Source organism: Artemia franciscana, chromosome 12 (assembly GCF_032884065.1).
Source record: "Artemia franciscana chromosome 12, ASM3288406v1, whole genome shotgun sequence".
Classification (NCBI taxonomy): Eukaryota; Metazoa; Arthropoda; class Branchiopoda; order Anostraca; family Artemiidae; genus Artemia; species Artemia franciscana.
This window is the reverse complement of record NC_088874.1, coordinates 38,178,530-38,202,757: the sequence shown is the minus strand read 5'-3', so window position 1 is coordinate 38,202,757 and position 24,228 is coordinate 38,178,530. Positions and strand designations below refer to the sequence as shown.

At 34.0% G+C, this 24,228-nt stretch overlaps 1 protein-coding gene and 1 long non-coding RNA gene across 3 annotated transcripts in view; one reads left to right on the top strand and one right to left on the bottom strand.

Annotated features, from left to right (window-relative positions):
- The window catches only part of LOC136034084 (potassium channel subfamily K member 18-like), a 100,453-nt gene extending 95,739 nt beyond the window's left edge, over positions 1-4,714 (top strand). The window contains exon 6 of the mRNA XM_065715210.1: positions 4,040-4,714. Coding sequence (XP_065571282.1) covers positions 4,040-4,593 — 554 coding nt within the window. The 3' untranslated portion in view covers positions 4,594-4,714. The remainder of the gene's footprint in view (positions 1-4,039) is intronic.
- LOC136034086 (uncharacterized) overlaps positions 3,014-24,228 on the bottom strand; it is a 41,968-nt gene continuing 20,753 nt past the window's right edge. For both annotated transcript variants that reach the window (XR_010619113.1, XR_010619112.1), the window contains exon 3: positions 3,014-3,234. This is a non-coding gene — a long non-coding RNA (uncharacterized LOC136034086). The remainder of the gene's footprint in view (positions 3,235-24,228) is intronic.

The following is a 24,228-nucleotide window of genomic DNA, read 5'->3' as shown; positions in this document are numbered from 1 at the left end:
AATCCTAGTGCACCCAATTATTTAGTTTGGGATGGGGGTCAGTGCCGTGACTCTGTAAGCTCAGCCAGAGTTGACCCAGCTCAAAATCGGTACCTGGAGAAATCTGGAGAAGGTAAACAGGAAGGGTGTGCGAAAGCACAGGATTGTTGGCCCCCAGCCACCTATTGCACTTCCTGGCTGAAGGGTCAAGAAACGGAGATCAGGACCGTTGGTAGGGACTGTAAAGTTTAATGCCGAATTCTTTACCTTTTTTCTTATCAATATCTATTAGCATATAAGTTTTTATACTTTTGGAAAAAGCTTTTAAATATCCCCAAAAAGAGATCCAATCTGGATCGTAAATGTGCTATTAAATTTAGCGTGCATGAAAGCTCTAGACCTGTTATCTACAAAAATATGAAATTCCCTGAGGCTGATCTAGAGGTCGATGTTCGTACATGCATGTATTTTTTTCCTCAAGGGTAGTCGCATCAAACAAGTTGTCGAAATTTGAGACATTGGGCCATTTTAATTGACAAATGAGACTACACCACAACTAAGTGCGAATATCTGGTTTTCTTCTACAAAAAGACTTTTTTGACACTAACCAAACAAATTTTGTCCAGTTTGAACAAAATTTTGTCAGAGCAAAAATTTGACGAATAATTGAAATTTGACGAATAAACTTGAATTATTCAAAAAAATCCATTTAAGCTCCATGTCTTGTAAGCCATGCTGGTTTGTGCCATAACATTCGTCCCTAAGCATAACTTTCTTTGTCCCTAAACATATGTATTCCTTTCCACAAGAGGTGTAGGAAATGGATCTTGTTTAACTTAATGTATATTTTTGACTCGTTTAAAGTAAAATACCCATTTAGCTTTTGTGAATGCAGGAGATGCACTTCTTATCTCCATAATGGATGAAAGTTAGCTGAACAAGGATTTAATTTCTGACCTCCATTTATACCAGAAACACGTATAGACATGGATGACTATTGTATGAAGTGTTCTGCTGAGGAGTGAAAGCTCCTTTTTCCCGGACCATTGCCATGCAGAAGCTGATCTTTCAAATAGTTTTTAGTAACTGTAACTTTCAAACCGTAGTAACTTTCAAATTGTATGGGAGTAGCGATGCGGCTTAATCGTAACCGAAACTCTAAGAAACAGAGTTTTGGTAACAATGGATATATCAAAGGATTAAATTTTGCTCGTTATTCAGAATATACAACAGTTATCAAGTTTAATGATACCCCTCAAATGTTACAATGCAGTTAAAATTTTTATTAATATTTTTAAAAGGGTAAACCCTCCCAAAATATCAGGTGATCTTAATCAAAATCATACAATCAGATTCAAAATACCAGAAAACCTTATTGTAGAGGTTTCAAGCTCCTACATACAAAAATGTGGAATTTTTTTCTAATATACCAGAAGCAAGATCACAGATGCGTGTTTGTTTTTATCTTCTAGGGGTGATCATATCTAAGCAGTTATCCTAGAAGAATAGAAGAGGGCTCATTTTATGGCAAATCAAAATTTTTAGTGTCCTTTTTAGGTGACCGAAAATGTTATAGGGCAGCTAGCCACCCTTCCATGACCATTTTTTCCCAAAGTATTATGTTCGCAATTTTGAGAAATTCATTTTGTTCAGCATAGTCGAAAGAACTATTAGCTTTGGTATTATCTTATACCAAAGCTAATACCAAAACTTTGGCATTAGTTTTTATTCCAGGGGTTATCATATCTAAGCAGTTATCCTAGAAGATTGGAAGAGGGCTAATTTTATGGCAAACTAAAATTTCTAGTGTCCTTTTTAGGTGACCGAAAATGTTAAAGGGCAGTTAGCCCCTTTTCCATGACCATTTTTTTTCCAAAGTATTACGTTCAAAATTTTGAGAAGTTTATTTTATTCAGCATTGTCGAAAGACGTATTTGCTTGCCCATGTTTTACGTTTAATATTGACTATTGAGGAGCATACAGATATTTTTTTTTTTGGGGGGGGGAGGGGTGGATTTTCTGGTGAATGGTTTAGGTGGGAGAATCCTTCTACGGAGGAATACCTCCAGGTAGATAGTATTTTCTATGGAGGGTGAGCTGTATTTCCCGACATTAAAAAAACGATCTAACCTATATAAAAACAAGTTTATTCGGCTGAAATTAAGAAGAATATTAAAACTTACAACAAACAGAAATTATCGCATGTATGAGAGGGTTGCACCCTCCTCAATATTTACCTCTTTACGCTAAACTGTAACTTTTTTCCAAGTATTTAACACTGAATCTTGAAACACAAAGGACATTTAATTAGTTTAGTAGGCTTTTTAACAGTTACAAGAAAACTTTAGCGTAAAGAGCAAGGTAATGGTGAAGGGGGCCCCTTATGTGCGTAATAAGCTCTGTTTGTTTTAAGGTTTATGTTGCTACTTTCAGTTAAAAAAAACTTTCAATTTAAGAAACTCTTTATTTTATTGAATGAATGGGTTGAGATGGAAATAGCTCTAGTTATGTTTGGTTTAATACCGGATATGGTATTATAAATGAACAGAAACTCAGTTGAAATCACAAGTTTTTCAAGCGAAGGTAGAGAGTGGTGTTAAAACCTAAAACCAACAGATAGTATTCTTTGTACGTATGATGGATCCCCCTCCTCCTAACTCTCTCACTTCTCACTCTAAGATTAAAATTGTTCACAGATGCTTCAATAACGAATACTCTAGCACAACACCCATGGGAATCGAATAAAAAATATTTTTACAGCACAAACGGTTAGGAACATTGATATACACTCGCATTAAATGAAAAGAAATTTCAGTTCGAATGCTTCGAAAGGTAATTACTAAAACAAAAAATGCAATTACTCACCAACTACGTTTGTTTTACTCAGAAATGTTTTCAGCTAAACCTGATAAAACTCTAGCGTAAAGAGTAAGAGGTGTGTATCCCCACCCTTATATAAACTTTCACTTCTCTTTTATGAAGACTTTCTGTGGCTCTTTGTTTTTAGAAAACTTTTTTTATCATTTGTGTTTAATTTATTTAAAGTTGAAACAAAAATAAATGCAGTGTTATAACTGAAGTGTAAGTCCAGCTAATCCAAAGATCTCTTTTGCAAAAGAATTCCTCTTGAGGCTTGTAGAATCGCCTCGTAAAGTCTGGGAAATCTTGTTCAACCATAGTCTTAGGATTTCTCATTCCTGGAACTGCTGAGCTTCTGATATACCTCACGTGGTGTGATTAACACAGGGATTACTTCTAGAATAATAAACAAGAGGATTTACACTGGAATGAAGGCTTCATAGACAATTCATTTGTCCGTGAACAGTGATAAATGACATCAACAGTAAAAGAATGAATTGTAAAGGCGAGGTTCAAGTATAACAATTAAGATTAATATTTGAACGTGAACTTTGTAGACATATCCACTTGATAAAAAAATATATATGCAAATTCTAGAGGTTGAGAGTGTGTATGGCATTTGAGGGGGAAATAGCAGAGCAATGAATCAAATACAGAGAAAGAGAGTGAGAGAGAAAAGGGAGGGTAAAAATGGCATGTTGTTTTACTTGTTTAGAAAGAATAAAACTTTTTTTTCGTCATGAATTTTACGCTAGGAAATTTTTTTTACAAGTAAATCCACGAACTCTTAAGTTTAAACTTCTACGAAATTTATAAACATGATGTAAAGAATTATAACTAAATTGGAATATTTTAAACATTTTTTTTTAGTTTTGATTTTTGAGGTAAGGGAAATTTTTAAACTTTAGTTATGTTTTATTCTTTTTAATTTGTTTTTATAATTTTATTCAAAAGATAACTGATTATTCAATTTTCTAAAATACCTTTTGATATTTTTAATCGGTGGTATTATTTTTTTGTTCGTCAACCACTAAAAGTTTTCTTACGAATGTTACTTATAGGGTATTTATTCAATGTATTATTTAAATATATTATTCAAGGTATTATTCAATATAGTATCTGCTTGTTTCATGTTTTAATATAATTTTTTACTTTCTCCGAAATGGTATTCTCACTTCATATAATATTCTCTCTTTTTCAGGCTATGGAAATATTGCACCAGTTACCATTGTTGGCAAAATCATGACGATATTTTACGCAATGATTGGCATGCCCATATTTCTATTGTACGTTTCAAATATTGGTGATATACTAGCAACGTCTTTCCGCTGGACCTATGTTAAAATATGCTTATGTGGAGGAAAGAAAAAACGCTCCCCTAGTGGTAGTCTAGGTAGTGATACAGATCAAGGAGACCCTTTAGCAGTAACCGTCCCTTTAACCATCTCCGTGAGCATCATCGTTGGGTATGTCTATGGAGGTGCACTGCTCTTCATGAACTGGGAGGACTGGGACTTACTAGATAGTTGTTATTTCTGTTTTATATCTTTAAGTACTATTGGTTTTGGTGATATTGTACCGGGTGACTCATTCAGTGCCTCTGACGGGGTGGAGCCAAGCTTAATCTTTTGCTCAACATATTTAATAATTGGTATGGCCCTAATTGCTATGTGTTTTAATTTAATGCAAGAAGAAGTAGTGGCTAAAATACAAAGGGTTGGAAAAGCGTTTGGCTGCGTGAAGAGTGATGAGTAAAAAATGAGCGAGTGATGAGTGAAAAATTGCTCAAATGTAGTTTTATCATATTTTCTTACTGCCTGTTACTATATCTGATAAATTTGTAATTGTTCTGCATTATTATACTCACGCCCTCAGACATATTTTTTTCACTTTGTTTTCTTACCTTGTTTAGAAGGGTTACATATCACTTTTTGGTCTTTGTGGTTCCAGACTAACCTATTTCCTTTGACATTTTTACATTTGCCCGTGTTTATCCCTGTGTAATTTTAGAGCGTTTCCTTATGGGAGGTTTGAGTGTTTCTTTACTAATAACTCATGCACCACTACACCACCAGAGGTCTATACTGCTGCGCATGCTTATCCTCCAACTCAATAAACCCCAACCACACATTAGTCACTCTAATCACACAATAAACATTATAAAACGATCTTTGTCCAACTTAAGCTAACAGACTTTAGAAATCAACAGGGGTTTCTGTTTAAAAGGTCTTTAGATATTATTTTTCTTCGCATCTCACTTAAAATTTCCGATCAACAATAAATCAAACAAGGGTGGACAATGGAAAAACATATCAGTCTAAGCATAATAACTGGAAAAAAAATACCAGCTTTCTCAGAATCCCTACATTGTGAGAAATTCTGGATGACATAGAAGGTATGTACTTTGAGAAACTAAGAAACTAAGGACAGTGTCATCTAGTATTACACCAAGATATTAAACAGACGGTACACTCTCAATACCATAAGATTCGACATTTAATTCCATTACCGAAGGATAATAATTTGGTGACCTACATAAATACCCCAATGAGATTTCTTATAATTCAGCTTCAGGTGACTAGCCTTCATCTCCTTTTCTATCCTTGACATATTGTCTCTTGTAATAGTTAGTAATTCACTTTCCCTTCTTGCTGCTACCGCAAGACATGTATCATCCACAAACAGAATTAAAGCCCCATTTAGGGCTCAGTTATCTTTGGGTCATCCCAACTTCAATATACAACCCACCAAGGGCTAAGTATAGGTCATTTGCATATATTCAAAACAATAGCAGTCCCAAGGGGGATCCTTGTGGGACTCCACCTCTTACCTTATGTTCAACTGATGATCCTTCACTTTAAAAAAAAAAAGACTCAATTTTTAAGATAAGAAGCAAAAAGTTGCGGCCCATTCTCGCGAATGCCTCCATTTTCTGATCTTTTCAATAAGATTAAATGGTCAAAAGTATCAAACACCTTTAATATATCTAGAAGCATTAAACCACCTTTAATTTTATTATCAAAGCTATCATTTACTATTGTAGTCAGGAACCGGATAGCATCCCTTGTAGAATAATTTCTATGGAAACCAAACTGATTTTGGAGTGGAGGATAGTGAGGATAGTGGAGTAAAATGAGAGAAAAGAAAATAAAAAAAATAAAAAAAGAGAGTGAAATCGGTAGATGCCATTAAAATATTTTGGCTCTCCCTCTTGAAATATAACAATTTTTTGCTCTTTTAAAGACGCTCGGAAATAACCCTTCTTTAAAACAACCATATTTTGCAAAAAAAAATGCAAAATTGATTTCAATATCCTCAAAGATCATGCAGCAATGCTCTTAATTGAAAACACTATAATAATAATAATAATAATAATAATAATTTATTCCAGAAAAATCCCGTGGGCCATAGGAAATTTATATAACAAAAACGAACAACAATTTGACTAACTATATCAATTACTTTTTCATCAGTCACTGTCGTAAGCCAAATGCTCATATTACTTGAAGGGCCCAGAAACTGTTCAAAAGTTCCATCCTCAGGGCAGACTTCAATCGAATTTTTTTTGCAACCTATATTAGAAAAATGGGAAGTCATTCATTCCGCAAATTGACCGAGGTCATCAGGCTGATTTAAAAATGGTGACTTATTAGCATCAATTTCAATGATTGACTCAATTGTCAGCCACATTTTTGCTATATTACCTTGACAATTCTCTTATTCCTTTAAATAATATTCCGTTTTTAGCCTTCCTCAGGAATTTATTTAGAGCAGTATTATAATTCTTATACAATCTACTATCACACTCACTACCACCTACCATACTCAACTTATAGTGGCAATGTCTTCGATTAATTGAATTAACTAAACTTGGCGTTATCCAATTATTTCCTTGGCTTATTTCTTCTTTCTAGAACTAGGTTTTTTCTTCAGACACTCTTCCTTCAAAAGGTCACTTATTTTCTGATATCATTAATCTGACTTTGCAGAAAAATTACAAATCAAAATTGTTACTAATATATGTCTTACTCATATAAAATTGCTCATTACGAATTTTTGGAGACCTACGCGTAAATCCATTAACTTCGAAACCCGTCATTATTCCACAATGGTCAAAAACATCATTAGGGATAAAACACAACCTTTTATAATTAAAAGAAAATGAAGTGTATTAAATAAAGAAAGGAATTGAAGATATGTTTTGAAAAAAGCAAAAAATCCTTTCCAAAAATTCTTTCAAAATTCTTATACACTCTACTATCACACTCACTAGGAAATAACACATTCAATTTATAAAGGCAATGTCTTCGATTAATTGAACTTACTAAACTTGGTGTTATCCATTATTTCCTTGGTTTATTTCTTCTATCTAGAACTATGTTTTTTCTTCAGACACTCTTCCTTCAAAAGGTTACTTATTTTCTGATATCAGTAGTAGTAGTAAAGACTGTACTATACCCTTAAGGTCCAAACCGGCGGTGCTAATCTCCGTTTCTTGGCCCTTCAGCCAGAAAGTGCAAAGGGGGACTGGGGGCCAAGCATCCTTTGCTTTCACACACTCTTCCTACTTACCTTCCCCAGATTTCTCTAGGTACCCATTTAGAGCTGGTTCAACTCTGGCTGAGCTTACAGAGTCACGCCACTGACCCCCGTCCCAAACTAAATAACTGGCCACAACTGGGATTGAACCCGTGCCCACTGATCATTGGTCTCTCTGACTACTGATCTGATATCATTAGTCTGACTTTGTAGAAAAATGACCAATCAAAATTCTCCAGCCTTTTTTTTTATAAACAAAGAAGTCTTACTTATATAAAATCGCTCATTATGAATTTTTGGAGACCTACGCGTAAATCCATTAATTTCGAAAACCGTCATTATTCCAAAATGGTCAAAAACATCATTAGGGATAACACACGACCCTTTATAATTAAAATCTACAAAAATATTATCAATCAACGTCGTAGAAGTGTCAGTAATTCAGGTACAAATATTAATTGAAGGATTCATATTAAAAGAAAATGAAGTGTATTAAAAAAGAAAGGAATTTAAGATATGTTCTGGAAAAAGCAAAAAATTCTGTCAAGTTAGGAAAAATCCCATATGAAACTAATTCAGAAATGGTATCTAATGCTTCGGTTAATCTTAAAAGTAAAAGTTGATTCCGAGAAGGAATATATTTAAATTTTGAAAAATTAGCTTGAAACTTCATAAGATTAGATTTATTCATCATAAAATACACATACAATATTACAATTTACTATTCTCCCAAAGGCTCATTGGCCTGTAAAAGACAAACGTTTCGCTTGCTCAGACAAAAGAAAATGACAGAAAAATTGAAATAGTCACGGAAAAATTGAATAGTCACAGAGAAAAAAAAAGAGGAAAAGAAAACATAAATAAAATTAAAACTATAGAAAAAAACTAAATAGATTGAATAGACTAAACTAACTAAGTAGATTAAGTAGACTCCAATAAAATAATAATAAATATTAAAAAAATTAATAGATAAAATAACATAGGAATTTTCATCAATTTCTTTAAAAAAAATTTGCAATTCTTTGGCTTTTGTAGCAAAAAGCCAAAGAATTTTCAACAATTTCTTTCGAACAATCCAAATGAATAGCACCTTCAAGCTGACTCAGGAAACTTATTCCATACAAAATGACTTGCAACTAAGGGATTAAAATCTGACCTTACACAAGAAGTAAAAGGAACTTGATTATGATTTTTGTATCGCGAAGATTATAATTATTCTGATCAGAGGTAAAAGACGGTGGAACACCTAGGGGCCAGAGACGGTCACCATGAAGCTGAGCAAAAGTAAAACATGCACACAACAACATATACAGTGCCTTGAAATTAAGTAATGGGATAACTCCTGAACGAATAGTTTCCTAAATGAGGTTTCTAGCTTTATTGTGCTGAGGTTTCATCAAAACCGCGGTGGATCGAAATGAAAACTACACCCTTGGAATCACCATAGCTGAAAAACTCAAATTGGAGAAATACAGTCCCCCTTCTTGAGCAAGAAGGAAAATTACTTATTCGCATATAATGCAGTGATGTTTTCTTCTTTTTTATTTTTTTTTTCACCACTAGTGAGGCAGAGAAATTCACAGAGAGGTTCTTAGTGGCTTATTTGAAAACTAATTTTTCAATCTGTGTGCTTTTTTCTCTTTTTTTTACTCACCTCTACTGGGGCACTGAAACATTGTGAAGAGATGTATAAGGGCTCATCTATTAAAAGTTTTATTCTTTACTCCCTGCCATGAAGCCTAGTTCTCTCTTTATTCATTTTTATGACCCTTTTCGATCCCATTTGCGAAAATCTGCTTTTCGTTTGGCCAAAAAGTAGAGTCTCTAGCAATTTGTAATCATTCATCTATAAAACGCATCCTAAACTTATAAACCTTTTGATTCATATAGCCCTAGAAAGAAGGGCTGAACTTTATTTTTCGCAGTTTGTAATATGGTATAGAACAGTATATTTTAAACAAAAAACCTCAGGGCCATGGCCCCCCAAAAAACGTACAAATACAACTAAAGGATTCAATACCAACTTTCATCAAAGCAATTAAAATACAGACAACCATTCAAAGAAAATGTTGACTTTTCACTTTTATTAACATAATGAACAAAAATATAAACTATTACAGGTATAAATCACTACGCTAGGGAAAAATTTAAATTTCGCTAATGTGTAGTGATTAACTAAATACACATTCATAAAGGCATCTTAAATTAATAATAACAATAAAAAAAACATATAAATGCTCCTAGAAGCATCCTACACTAATTAAAATAATAATGAAAAAAGTTTAAAGACACCACCCTCTCTCAAACACCGCCAGGGTAACAACCACCATCCAAATACAACTCTATCCATCCCAACCCCTTCAACTTGCTCCTCCCTCCTGCCCTATAGCTCACTCCAATCGCTCAAAATAAAAAAATAAAAAACTAATTCCACAACAAATACTCTCTTAGTCTTTTTTTTAAACTGTGTGAGGTGCTCAGCAACCCTAACACTCAGAGGAAGTGAATTCAATACAAAAGGGGTAAGATACTTCAAAGTAAAACAAGCTATTGCACTATTTTCAATATCTAGAACCAATTTATTACATCTTCTTCTATCATGCTTATGAACAGAACTTCTAAAACGGTAACACTCACTATTAGTTTCTGAGGCTAGATTGTGCACATAATTAAGCACAAGCATCACCGCCTGATAGTCCCTCATCTGTTCAACATTGAGCAGACTCTAAGAATTAAAGCATGCACTGGTGTCTTTAAAAATTTTTACATGCTTCTCAATTATTCTTGCTACTTTGTTCTGTAAAATTTGCACAAGCTTTTAATTAACATAAACGTTGCTGCTCCAAACTAAACATGCATATGTACCCGTATACATATATACGGGTAGATTAATTCAAAACATATAGTGCGAAGAGCAAGTTTCGACAACGTATGCTTCTTTCTTCTGAGAATGCCAACTCGTGCAATTTTTGCGGAAATAATGTCGCTATGATGCCTCTACGAAAGATTAGAATCAATATGGAAGCCAACGTACGGCAGTGATTTAACTTGTACAACAGGCTTTCATCCAATAGAACTTCACTAAATACATCAACAGAATCACCCACTCTACAGAATGTCAGTAATAACTTTTTCTTTGCATTCACGAACAGCAAACTTAAACTTTTAAACACCTCCAATCTTTTGAGAGCATCATTAGCTTTTACTACTAAATCACCATCTGATTTTGTAAATACTGTTAGCACGGTGTCATCCGCAAAAGAAGTAATACATACATTCTTGTAGATAAAGGCGCATCATATACACGTAAACTAGAAAAGGTAAAGGGCCTAGCACAGAGCCCTGAGGTACACCACAATTCAAAAGAAAAGACGATGAGACTACATTATTTAAAACGACTTTAAGGGACCTACCGTAAAGACAGCTGTCAAACCCTCTTGGGTAAACTCCATTTATTCCAAGACTTCTCATTCGATGAAGCAATACTTGGTAGTCAACCATGTCAACAGCTTTTCTAATGTCAATGAAAATAAACACAGGTACGTTACCTTAGTTTAATGCACATTAGATTTTTGAATCAGGTGTTGTAAGGTGTGCGTCGTGGAATGACCCATGCGAAACTCAAATTTTGTCTGAGTCAAAAGCCTATCCATCTGAAGGAAATTATACAGCCGTTTATGTACCACTCTCTCCAGTATCTTTGAAAAAATAGGTAGGATTGATATGGGTCTCCAGTTTTCTATATCTGACTTGTGACCACCTTTGTGAAATAGAATGAACTTTGCCACCTTAAACTGCATTAGAAAACTTTCCTTAAATCTAACGCACGCAAAAAAAAAACAACAAAGCCATCATATAACACCCTTACCCACACGAATAAACTGCCGTCCTGGCCGAGTGGGTTGGTGCGCTGGATTCGGGATCCCTTGTCTGAGAGGACGCAGGTTCGAATCCCGGTGTACCCAATTCTTCAGTTTGGGACGGGGGTCAGTGGCGTGACTCTGTAAGCTTAGCCAGAGTCGACCCAGCTCTAAATGGGTACCTGGAGAAATCTGGGGAAGGTAAACTGGAAGGGTGTGCGAAAGCACAGGATGGCTGGCCCCCAGCCCCCCATTGCACTTCCTGTTTGAAGGGCCAAGAAACGTAGATCAGCACCGCCGGTACGGACTGTAAAGTCTAATGCCGTATCCTTTACCTTTACCTTACACGAATAAAATGTGTCAGATTTTTACTATTAATAAAAGACTTATTTTCCAGTGATTTTTCAACCCAAGGCTAATCCTCCTCATCCACTCCAAAATTTTCTTTCTCCAGACTCTTAATCCTTCACACTGCCCCAGAAAATGCGATAGATTTTATCTACATTAACTACAAAATATTGGCTGGATTTTTGAACAAATTCAAATATATGACAGGGAATGCAGATGTATAATTTTGCACTTCAAATACGAGCTCAAATTCTTTTGATGTCTCACATCATCGCTTGCCTTGTAACGTACATCTGTTGATTTTAATACTGTGCTGATTTAATAAACAATCATCGTTCACCTTGTTATGTATTTTTGTTTATTTCATAAATTTTGGTTGTAAACACGGTAGACTTGACTTTGACTTCGGCATTATTTTTTTTAATGAATTAAAACTATCAAAATTAATTGCATAAAACATCAAAAATTTCTGACGATAACACTATTTGTTCCGGAATTTTTTTACAAAATAATCTATTATTCTTGGGTGGGGATTGCTGGCACCTTTTTCTTCTTTTTTGTTATCTTCAAGAAATAGATTATTTATAATAGGACTGAAAATTTCCAGCTAAATCTTTTCCTAAATCAAAAAATATGGTTTCTAATGAGTTATCAAAGCAAAATCATCTTCTCTATCATGTTTGCGACTTCTGAGGCAACCTAGTAAAGAACGAACTTCAATCCCTATTAACAGAAAATTTAAAGCATATTTTAAAGAAAAACTTTCAAACGAGGAGGAATTGCCGTTTGAAGCTTATTCGGGAATAGTAATTGTTATTTTGGGTAATATTATTAGTAAAAGTTGAGTGCCTAAACAAATTCATGGTAATCATGAAAAACAGCCTGAGATCCTTCGAATTGGATGTTGGATTAAACTGAGATTTGCAGTGCAACAGCCTCTTGAGCAAAAGGGAAAATAAATTTTTATTTGTGCAGGAGTAATGTGTCTTTTTTTCTTTTTTTGCCGCTAGAGGGGCACTGAAAAACAATAAAGAAATGTTTAAAGTCTCTTTTGCGCATATGTTAAATCTTATATGTGTCTACTCAACAAAAAGGTAGACAAATATAGCTAGAAAAAATAGAATTTAGCAGAATTGTAGTCATACTCTTAGAATGGCTATAGACTACATAGATTCTAAAAGAAAAACTTAATGAAATGAAATAAAAAAAATCGGGCATGAAATTATTTTGACTCACTTAATGCCAAAAGGTTTAAGCTTCTGCTGAAGGGGCATCAGGTTATGATGTGGAGAGTAAAAGACTAAAGCTGCATACCATAACAAGCGGAGTGAGTGACTAGAGTCACCAAAAAGCTGATAAAGTGAATTTTCTGTAAAGCTGGCTTTTTGCCATAACATAGATTTTATCCTATTTGTGAAGGTTTACAGCTGTTCCTACTGTCTTTATTTTGAAATAAAATAGTTTAAGTCCCATAAAATAAATTTACAAGCCCATTATATAGTCTGAAATTGAAAGCCCTTTTACTTGACAATATATTCTTTGAACGTTAGAGATTTATGAAGTAAATGTATGTTGAAGTTTAAGCATTTTATCCTTCTTTCTGTTCTTATTTAATTATTTTGAGACTCTATTACTTAATCTCTTTGAAATTCAAGGCCCTCTAGCAGTTGTGCTCAAGCCTTAAGCCTTATATTTCCAAGCAGAAATCAATCACATGAGCCACCACACGGTTTTGCTAGCCTTGTCAATGCTTTATATATCTTTTTCTACATCGTTAATTCTTGTGATAATGAATTATGTTCTGTAGTTGAAATGGGATTTTATTTTAAGGTTATTTATAAAGGCGTAAAAGCAAACCCTTTATTTTTAACCAAATAAAGTCCGAAAGCAGAAAATTTCTTTTTTTAACGGCTGGAAATAGGAATAAAATTTTCTTAAAAGAATAGAACAATCAAGAGGTTAGCGTACCAGCTTCAAAAATAAGATTAAAAGGAATTTTTTTTAAAAGATTCGAATTTCAAAATTTTGATTTCTAAAAGCAATGCGTTCCCACGGTTCCCTTTCCATTCCACTCTTGTTTAGCTTTTATGTTGTTAATGCATTAAGAATAGGGCTCCCCTTTGTCTTCAGGATAGATGGCCAGATAATCTTAGTGACCGTTTTTACAGATCCACTTTGTATCCAAAATTTTATGGTAGCCAATAGTAAGTAATGAGCAACCTTTGTGAATCGTAGCGAAGAATTTAAAAACAGAAGTTTGTCTGTACAACCTAGGCGTCTACCGTAGATGACTTAAACAACATTACTCTGTCATCAGGCCTAATTCTTTGGAATCCACAGTGAATTATTTAGACTATGTTAATGATATATCAAGATTATATTAGTGATAATATGTAAAATAAGTGTCTGTTATTTTTTATTTTACCCAGACATTTTACACGGAGCAGCAAAAATTTGCACTTCTTCGGTGATCAGTTTTCGGTTATTAATCAAATACGTTATGAAGTTCCTTCTTGTGCTCACTGTCATAAATTTGTCCATTATAATTTGCTTTTGTGACAAAGCCAATAGAGGTTGAATCAATTTCATTTTGAAAGTTGATAGATGCTTCTTCTGTTGAGGCCATTGAGAATTAAATTTACCTAGGAGTGTACATTTTTTTATACCACAGTTCCCTTCAATTTTTCCCAACGTTCCTGTTTTGTTCGTATCCACCTCAGCGACTTTCTTGATATTTTACCAGTCTCGGGGAAGGCCTTGTTGCAGTTTAATTATCTCCTTATACTCTTGGCAACGAGCAGGTGGTTTTTTGTGTGTGTCAGAAATAGGTAAAAAAATAAAGAAAAACTGGAGAAAGTACCCTTCAGAATAAGAATTCGAAAAGGATGAAAAAGTAATTGCAAAATAGTTGATGGGATTGGTTTAGACACTATCCTTATTCTTTTCAGTGTGGATGTCCGAACTAACTCCACCTGTAAGCAACAATCTGAGCTTCATTTACTCGTTAAGAATTATACGTTGTACATAAACATGAGCCAAACAAATCAACAGTTTTCAATTTAATATGTTCCGCCTGGTCTTGTAAAACAAATCCGACGCTATGGCTACCCTGAATAATGGAGAAAATGCCGAGGTACTTCCCGATGACTGTGTAAAAAGAAACTGGAAGCAGTTTACTGCATAACTGCTGGAGCTAGTGAAAGAAGTCTTTGGTATGTCAAACACCTCACAAAATGCTGGATCAGGCAAAAAACAATCAAGTTGCCTGATAAGTATCGAGCGTCTTCTCCGAAAAAAAACATAGAAACTGAAGAGTACAGATTTAGAAATCATCCAGAATATTCCGCTACAAAATTTCTATCCTAATCTCCCTCAACTTTCAAAGCACCCACTTTCAGAGTCATACTAGACCATTAGCTTTGTATTCTTCCAAACTTTCTTCTGCTGCGTAGACAAAACTTTTACCTTCCTAACTCTGCTTTTAACATCTTCTCTATTTCTGTCATTCTTAGTAACAATGTTACCTAGGTAAGTGAACCCACCCACCACTTCACTGCTTCCGTGGCTCTTGTTAATAATGCTGCCTTGATAAGCGAAGCAATCCACTTGTCTAATTTTCTCGTTTCTTAGCATCCCCTACTCTAAATTACGCTGCCTGGTATTATTGAAAGTATTTCTTTTTCAACCACTCAAAAAAAAAGAACTCCGAAAATGCCTTCATTATACTAGCATTTCTATCTAGGACACTCAAATCGTCTGTATAATCTACATTTAGGTGAATTATACGTATATATGTACATATTATACGTATAATTAATTTAATCAATCAAGCTAGATGATCTAAAATAAAAAAATATAATCTAAGTCTTTATGAATTTTAACTTGCCATTTGTAAGACATATTCTTTTTTCATGTTTTTGGTATGTTATTATTTTTTTGATTATAATTTTAATTTGAGAATAAAATTCTAATAGCAATTGATAGCTGAGATTCAGCTGTATCTTTTAACAGATTTATATTTCCTTTTTTCAATAAAATGAAAAAAAAGGCCAAAAGTAGCAAAACACTTACCAAACATTCAATTCAAACTGAAAATTAAGAGAATATTCAAAAATAAGTTTTATTTTTCCATCCCTGAATCCCCTCCCTATAAAAAATCCAACTCCAACAGTAGTATATGCAATTTACTGATTACAAAATAATTTGCTATGTTTTAACTATCATGGTTTCAGCTAGAGCTGCAACCTAATAAAGAGCTAACGACTGCCAAAAATAATGGAAAGTTTTAAAAAGTATTTAAGTCAAAATTGTCTAATGCAAAAAATTGCTTTAAAAATCTAATGCAGGAATGCTAGCTACTTTTTCGATTTGTCTTAAAAATAAAACTTTATTGCGAAAGCGTATTTAAGGGAATCTAAAAAAGAACAAGAGACCCCTCGAAAATGGCGTAAGATCAAAATTGAAAATCCCCTACTGGAATCATCATGGTTGGAAGCTCTTTGTTAGAGAAATACGTCTTGAATAACAAGAAAGTTTCTTTTTACTCATGGAAAACACTGATATGTCTCCGTTGTGATTTTTTTTTTTTTTTTTCCAAGAGTAACCATACCAAACCACTGGTCACAGAATCTTTAAAAAGGTATCATTCGAAAGGCAAATCACAAAACTTAATGTCCGTAATAAGCAAGAAAATAATTTGTACCACAACCAAGTTGTGTTTTCTGTAATTTTATGTCACAAAATATCAGTTCTCGTCAAAAGAGTGTTGAAATGGCAGCCAATGGAAACTTTTAGAAAGTCTCTATTTTTATGGTCTAAAGCCCCTCACCTTTAGAGCATTTCATCTTAGAAAACCATAGCAAAGTGATTTTCTCTGGCATTCGTGCCACAAAACATTAGTATCACAAACAAATTTTAATACAGCCTGTCATTTTTTATGGTCCAAAACATTTCAAAAAGAAATTTTAAGCCCATCGTCCTGAAAAAGAGCAATAAAATGTAACGCGTATGTCCCAGTGAGAACCGGGTTTATTTATTAATCGTCAGCTGGTAATTGCACCAATGCTGCCGTGATACAATATTGCTTGTTTTTTCAAACAGTTCGTGGTAACGAACTGTAGCAAGGAGCGACCTGGCTCAATCAAACAGTTCGTGGTAACGAACTGTAGTAAGGAGCGACCCGGCTCAATAGTAACCAAAACTCTAAAAAATTGAATTTTGATATCAATAGCTACACCAAAAGAATTGCATTTTAATGCTGATTTTAAATATATAAGTTTCATCAAGTTTAGTCTTACCCATCAAAAGTTACGAGCCTGAGAAAATCTGCCTTATTTAAGAAAATAGGGGGAAACACCCCCTAAAAGTCATAGAATCTTAACGAGAATCACACCATCAGATTCAGCATATCAGAGAACCCTACTGTAGAATTTTCAAGCTCCTATCTACAAAAATGTGGAATTTTGTATTTTTTGCCAGAAGACAAATCACGGGTGCGTGTTTATTTGTTTGTTTTTTTTTGTTTGTTTTTTTATTTTTCCCAGGGGTCATCGTATCGACCAAGTGGTCCTAGAATGTCGCAAGAGGGCTCATTCGAACGGAAATGAAAAGTTCTAGTGTCCTTTTTAAGTGACCAAAAAAATTGGAGGGCATCTAGGCCACCTCCCACGCTCATTTTTTTCCCAAAGTCAACGGATCAAAATTTTGAGATAGCCATTTTGTTCAGCATAGTCGATAACCATAATAACTATGTATTTGGGGATGATTTACTCCCCCACAATCCCTGGGGGAGGGGCTGCAAGTTACAAACTTTGACCAGTGTTTACATATAGTAATGGTTATTGGGAAGTGTACAGACGTTTTCAGGGGGATTTTATTTTGTTTGGGGGGTGGGCTGAGGGGAGGGGGCTATGTTGGAGGATCTCTCCTTGGAGGAATCTGTCATGATGGAAAAAAAAAGTTTTTAAAGTTTGACTCTTTGCCACAATTCTACTTTTTAAAACAATTAAAAGCTTTAGCGTAATTAGCGAGGGATTGCGGAGGGAACAACCCATTTTATATACGGAGTAATTTCTGTTCGTTTTAAGTTTTAATGTCGCTCCTTACTTACAGCTAAAAAAATTGGTTTTTTTTTATTTAATAGTAACCAAAAATCTAAAAAAGGGAATTTTGATACCAATAGCTACATCAAAAGAATTGCATTTTAATGCTGATTTTAAATATATAAGTTTCATCAAGTTTAATCTTACCTATCAAAAGTTACGAGCCTGAGAAAATCTGCCTTATTTTAGAAAATAGGGGGAAACAACCCCTAAAAGTCATAGAATCTTAACGAAAGATTCAGCGTATCAGAGAACCCTATTGTAGAAGTTTCAAGCTCATATCTACACAAATGTGCAATTTTGTATTTTTTTGCCAGAAGGCAGATCACGGATGCGTGTTTATTTGTTTGTTTGTTTGTTTTTTGTTTTTGTTTTTTCCCAGGGGTGATTGTATCGACCCAGTGGTCCTAGAATCTTGCGAGAGGGCTCATTCTAACGGAAATGAAAAGTTATAGTGCTCTTTTTTAATCACCAAAAACATTGGAGGGCACCTAGGCCCCCTCCCACGCTAATTTTTGATAAAAAGAGCAAAAAACTGGTAATCGTTAAAACATTTTTTTATATTTTGACAAGGGATTACAATAATTCAAGAACATTAAAAAAGGAAACAAACAGTTTAAAGCTTAGTAGACGATCTGTGTTGGAAATTGGACTTGCTTCAATAATCAAATATCTTAAAAAGGCTTTGTATGAAAAGATATATCAATATAAAAACTTATCTAGAGGTAAACCCAAAACACTAAAATTCTCAAGTTTCATAAATGATAATTTGATGGAAGAAAAAGAAGCCTTTTTCCCACCATCTGAATAATTAACAGATCTACAACCTGGACCATCATGTAAGATTAAACCAATCAGGGCAGCTAAAATAACCCTTTACTGGGAGAAGGTTTGGAACTCACAAGACTTGTGGACACGACGGTGGGCCCTGTTCAGTATATAATTAAGGAGCCTTTTTCCTCCTCCACCTGTATTTGTAGTCCCGGGCGAGGTTGCCCCAGTTTTTATTATGGACCCCTAGGGAATATGTCCACCTTTGGTCCATGCCTCCTATATATATCTTGTAGGGCGTTCCACTATCGCCACCTGGGGATGCACAGAGTGGCCTGGGGGAGGCCCCTTAAAGCTGGCAATTAGTAAATACATTTTATTATAATTACAATTTGAAAATGAATGGAACAATTTAAAAAAAATGCCGGAAGCATGGACATCAGAAAGAGCTAATCATTGTTTCACTTCTAAATAAATTTTTATATTTAATTGGTCTTCATAAATTTGACTTTTTAAGACAATCTTTCAGGGCCATATGATACCAAAGAGTGCAGTCTGGGTTTGTTTTTCATTAAAAAAAAAAAAAAACACAAAAAGGGTGTTTTTCAATAAAAACACACAGTGGACAAATTTCCCTCTAAATTTGAAATCCCGCTCTGTAGAATCCACCTGGAAACTTTCCTTACATTTGAAATAGCGACAGTATTTTTAATTTTAAGTGTTCAAAGAAAATGTGTGAATTATCAACTCAATCGTCGAGCATTGCTTGGTTTAGAATGAACAAAAAAATCTGAACGATCATTGGGAGCAATTGTGGTAGAAACCTAAAACTTACCAGGAATGCCAATTGGATGGGAAAATTGACACCTAGAGTTTGAAAATTACCTTCCCCTTTGTATCTTTGTTAAAATAAACGAAATCTTAAAAAATCACACAAGGGTTTTCTCTGTGTAAATCAGGGTATGGAAGGTATACATCTCTTGAAGGGGGTAGGGGGTCCCAATTTTTTTTTTCATTTCTAAAGTTTCCTTCACCAAGCAAAGCTCGGTCTATTAGTGCTGAATATTAAAACTGACAACAATAGGTACAGAGTATGGGCTGGTGCCGCTTATTTGTGAGCATAAAATTTCTAATTTGTAAGAAAAACATACAAATGTTGTTATGGGTAAAGAGTACCCATAGACTACCAGGTAAAGAGTATGGGCTGGTGCCGCTTATTTGTGAGCATAAAATTTCTAATTTGTAAGAAAAATGTACACATGTTGTTATGGGTAAAAAGTACCTAGAGAGTACTAGCTGGTACCACTTATTTGTAGGCATAAAGCTTCTAATTTGTAAGAAAAATATACATATATTGTTATGGGTAAAGAGTACCCATAGAGTACCAGGGAAAGTGTATGGGCTGGTACCACTTATTTGTGAACATAAATTTTCTAATTTGTAAGAAAAATATACATATATTGTTATGGGTAAAGAGTACCCATGGAGTACCAGGGAAAGTGTATGGGCTGGTGCCACTTATTTATGAACATAAAGTTTCTAATTTGTAAGAAAATTATACATATATTTTTATGGGTAAAGAGTACCCATAGAGTACCAGGGAAAGTGTATGGGCTGGTGCCACTTATTTGTGAACATAAAGTTTCTAATTTGTAAGAAAAATATACATATATTGTTATGGATAAAGAGTGCCCATAGAGTACCAGGGAAAGTGTATGGGCTGGTGCCACTTATTTGTGAACATAAAATTTCTAATTTGTAAGAAAAATATACATATATTGTAATGGGTAAAGTGTACCCGAAGAGTGCCAGGTAAAGAGTATGGACTGGTGCCCCTTATTTGTGAACATGAAAATTTTTAATTTGTAAGAAAAATATACATATATTGTTATGGGTAAAGAGTACCCATGGAGTACCAGGGAAAGTGTATGGGCTGGTGCCACTTATTTATGAACATAAAGTTTCTAATTTGTAAGAAAAATATACATATATTTTTATGGGCAAAGAGTACCCATAGAGTACCAGGGAAAGTGTATGGGCTGGTGCCACTTATTTGTGAACATAAAGTTTCTAATTTGTAAGAAAAATATACATATATTGTTATGGATAAAGAGTGCCCATAGAGTACCAGGGAAAGTGTATGGGCTGGTGCCGCTTATTTGTGAACAGAAAATTTCTAATTTGTAAGAAAAATATACATATATTTTAATGGGTAAAGTGTACCCAAAGAGTGCCAGATAAAGAGTATGGACTGGTGCCCCTTATTTGTGAACATGAAAATTTTTAATTTGTAAGAAAAATATACATATATTGTTATGGGTAAAGAGTACCCATAGAGAACCAGGTAAAGTATATGGGCTGGTGCCACTTATTTGTGAACACAAAATTTCTAATTTGTAAGAAAAATATACATATATTGTTATGGGTAAAGAGTACCCATAGAATGCCATGTAAAGAGTATGGGCTGGTGCCGCTTATTTATAGGCATAAAATTTCTAATTTGTAAAAAAAAATATATAACATATATTGTTATGGGTAAAGAGTACCAGGGAAAGTGTAAGGGCTGGTGCCACTTATTTGTGAACATAAAGTTTCTAATTTGTAAGAAAAATATACATAAATTGTTGTGGGTAAAGAGTATCCATAGAGTGCCATATAAAGAGTATGGGCTGGTGCCGCATATTTGTGAGTATAAAATTTCTAATTTATACGAAAAAAAATATATGCATTCTTCTCATTCACTTTATCCTACTTGCAGCAGACCTTTGGTACATCATGCTGATGGAGAGATAAATGTCACAGAAGTAGCACTGACGTTATGTGCAGTGCGTTACTACGTCACTACGTTAGTAATAATCCTGAGCACATTGACGTAGCACATCACAGAAGTAGCACTGACATCCCGATTAGTGTGACTAATAATAGTAATAATTCTCAGCACAATTATGTTAATTCTTTTTTTTGGAGCTGGTTAAAAGAAATAGTGAAACGGCGAGAAGTCAGCATGGTTTTACATTTACCATTACCATTATACATTTTACATTACCATTATACATTATACTGTACAAACTATGTACAGTTTGTACATATCGATTAAACGAAATATTTAGAAAAGTGAAACGGCGAGAAGTCAGCATTATTTTACATTTACCATTACCATTACCATTATATATTTTACAATACCATTATACATTATACTGTACAAACTATGTACAGTTTGTACATATCGATTAAAAGAAATATTTAGGAAAGTGAAACGGCGAGAAGTCAGCATGGTTTTACATTTACCATTACCATTACCATTATACATTTTACATTACCATTATACATTATACTGTACAAACTATGTACAGTTTGTACATATCGATTAAAAGAAATATTTAGAAAAGTGAAACGGCGAGAAGTCAGCATGGTTTTACATTTACCATTACCATTACCATTATACATTTTACATTACCATTATACATTATACTGTACAAACTATGTACAGTTTGTACATATCGATTGAAAGAAATATTTAGAAAAGTGAAACGGCGAGAAGTCAGCATGGTTTTACATTTACCATTAACATTACCATTATACATTTTACATTACCATTATACATTATACTGTACAAACTATGTACAGTTTGTACATATGTACAAGCTGTACATAGAGGCAGTTTTACATTTGTGGGTTAGTATTTGAGTCCAAAACGGAAAGAATAAGACGTTATCAGCGCTCACTAGTCGTTTTAGTTACAATTAAAAGCATTTGGAGCTGTATTTGAGTTTTGATTTAAATATTGGACGTAAAAATTGAAACAATTAAATGACTCCTAGAGATGGTCACCTCTCCCCTATTAACTTTTATGACTAGATTACAGCCGATTTGACCTATCCAGCTAAGTACAAACCTTATTATGAAAAGCACTAAGTTTTATTTTCTCTTTCGATGATATCTTTTCATGTTTCTCAACAAAAAAAACAACCTTGTTTTAAATGATTTTTTGTTTTTCAATGATTCGATTTCTGTCCTATTTGAAGATTTAGAAAGTGTATTCTTATTCATTTTGAAAGTTTTAATATTATTTTATTTTTTTATTATCTCCACATACAAAACCAAAACACATCTTTTACAAAATGTTGCCGCACTATGAAAAACTTTACATTTTTTAGACGTCTGGAAGTAACAAGTAAAAATATATATTCCATTACAAATTACAAAACAGCCATAATCAACTCAGTATTCAAATCAATCTCTTTCATTGAGACAAACAACATATTATTCAACCCCCCAACAAAAAAAGTATAACAGCCCAAAAATTGTCCTATACCACACTCCCTGCTTTCCCCCTTAAAAAATATAAATTACTTTCTAACAAGTGATCTCTTATTTTTTTTTAATGAAAGCAGGTGTTCAGACATCCTAATACTCACTCTCACCTTATTCCAAATAAGCTGACCCATATATCATACCGTAAATGCTGAGCTAACTGTACCTGTTGACTCAGTTGCTATATCATCACTACTTCTCGTTTCATAATCATGCACTTGGCTATTCAAACAATAAAACTTCTTAAAAACTGCAGGGACTAGATCATTCATACACTGATAAACAAATATAGAAGCTTGAAAACCTCTAATTTGTCCAACATTTAACAGATATAGGGATATATAACAAGCACTAGTTTCATGAACCTCTTTAACATATTTACCAATAATCGTAATCACTTTATTCTGAAGAACTTGCACTCGCTTATAATTAGTAAAAAAATTGCTACTCCGGATAAAGCAATCGTAAGGTATATACAGCTAGATTAATGAATAATAAAGTGTAAGAAGAATCTTCTGTGGCAGGAAATGTTTAAAACGTCAAAGTATGCCTACACCATGGGTAATCTTAGCAGAAACAGATTCACTATGATTTCTACACGACAGATCTCAATCCACTATGAATCCTAGGTAACACAGTTTACCAGCCTGCTGAACAGGCTTTCCGTACAGTGCAGCCAGGCCATTTAAATCAACAGGAGAGCACACTACTGTAAGTCATCATAAATGTCATATTAACATTAACACATAGAAAGCTTACATTAATGAACACTTCGAGCCTTTCCAGTTCACGATTTGCTTTACTTACTAACTCATCTATACAATTTCCAAATAAATTCAAAGCAGTGTCATCAGAAAACGATATAGTGCAGGCTTTCTTCAGGTAAAAACGCATGGAATCAACATACACTAAATATAATAATGGACTGAGCATTGACTCTTGAGGTACCCCGCACCTAACTGAAAACGCCAAAGACATAATATTATTAATTGCAACTTTAAGCGATCTCACTGTTAGGTAGATTTTAAACCATTCTAAGCAATTTCTAAAACCATTCTAAACATTTTAATCAACATTGTAAAATCCACAGTATCAAAAGCTTTACGGACATATTTGCCTATATGCAATGCAAGTTTGCCTAAGTTGGCTGGCTTGTGGTCTAAATTAGTAGCGACGGATTTTCTCCGACTTGAACAAAGAATTATCTGACTAACAATAATTGTTTTGACTAATGATAGTATCTGCTCTAGTCTAGACTAGACCCGGGTTCAAGTTGCTGTAGTCACGATACACGTTTTGCCACTTGGGCCAACATTCTGAATCTGTTTAGCGGTCAGATTATCAATCCACCACTTAGACATATCCGAAAAGAGTAGCTTCCGCAACATTTTCAGTTTCTGAATTATGAATATCAAGCAATCAGCATCGAGAAACAATCTTCGAGCTATACTAGAACG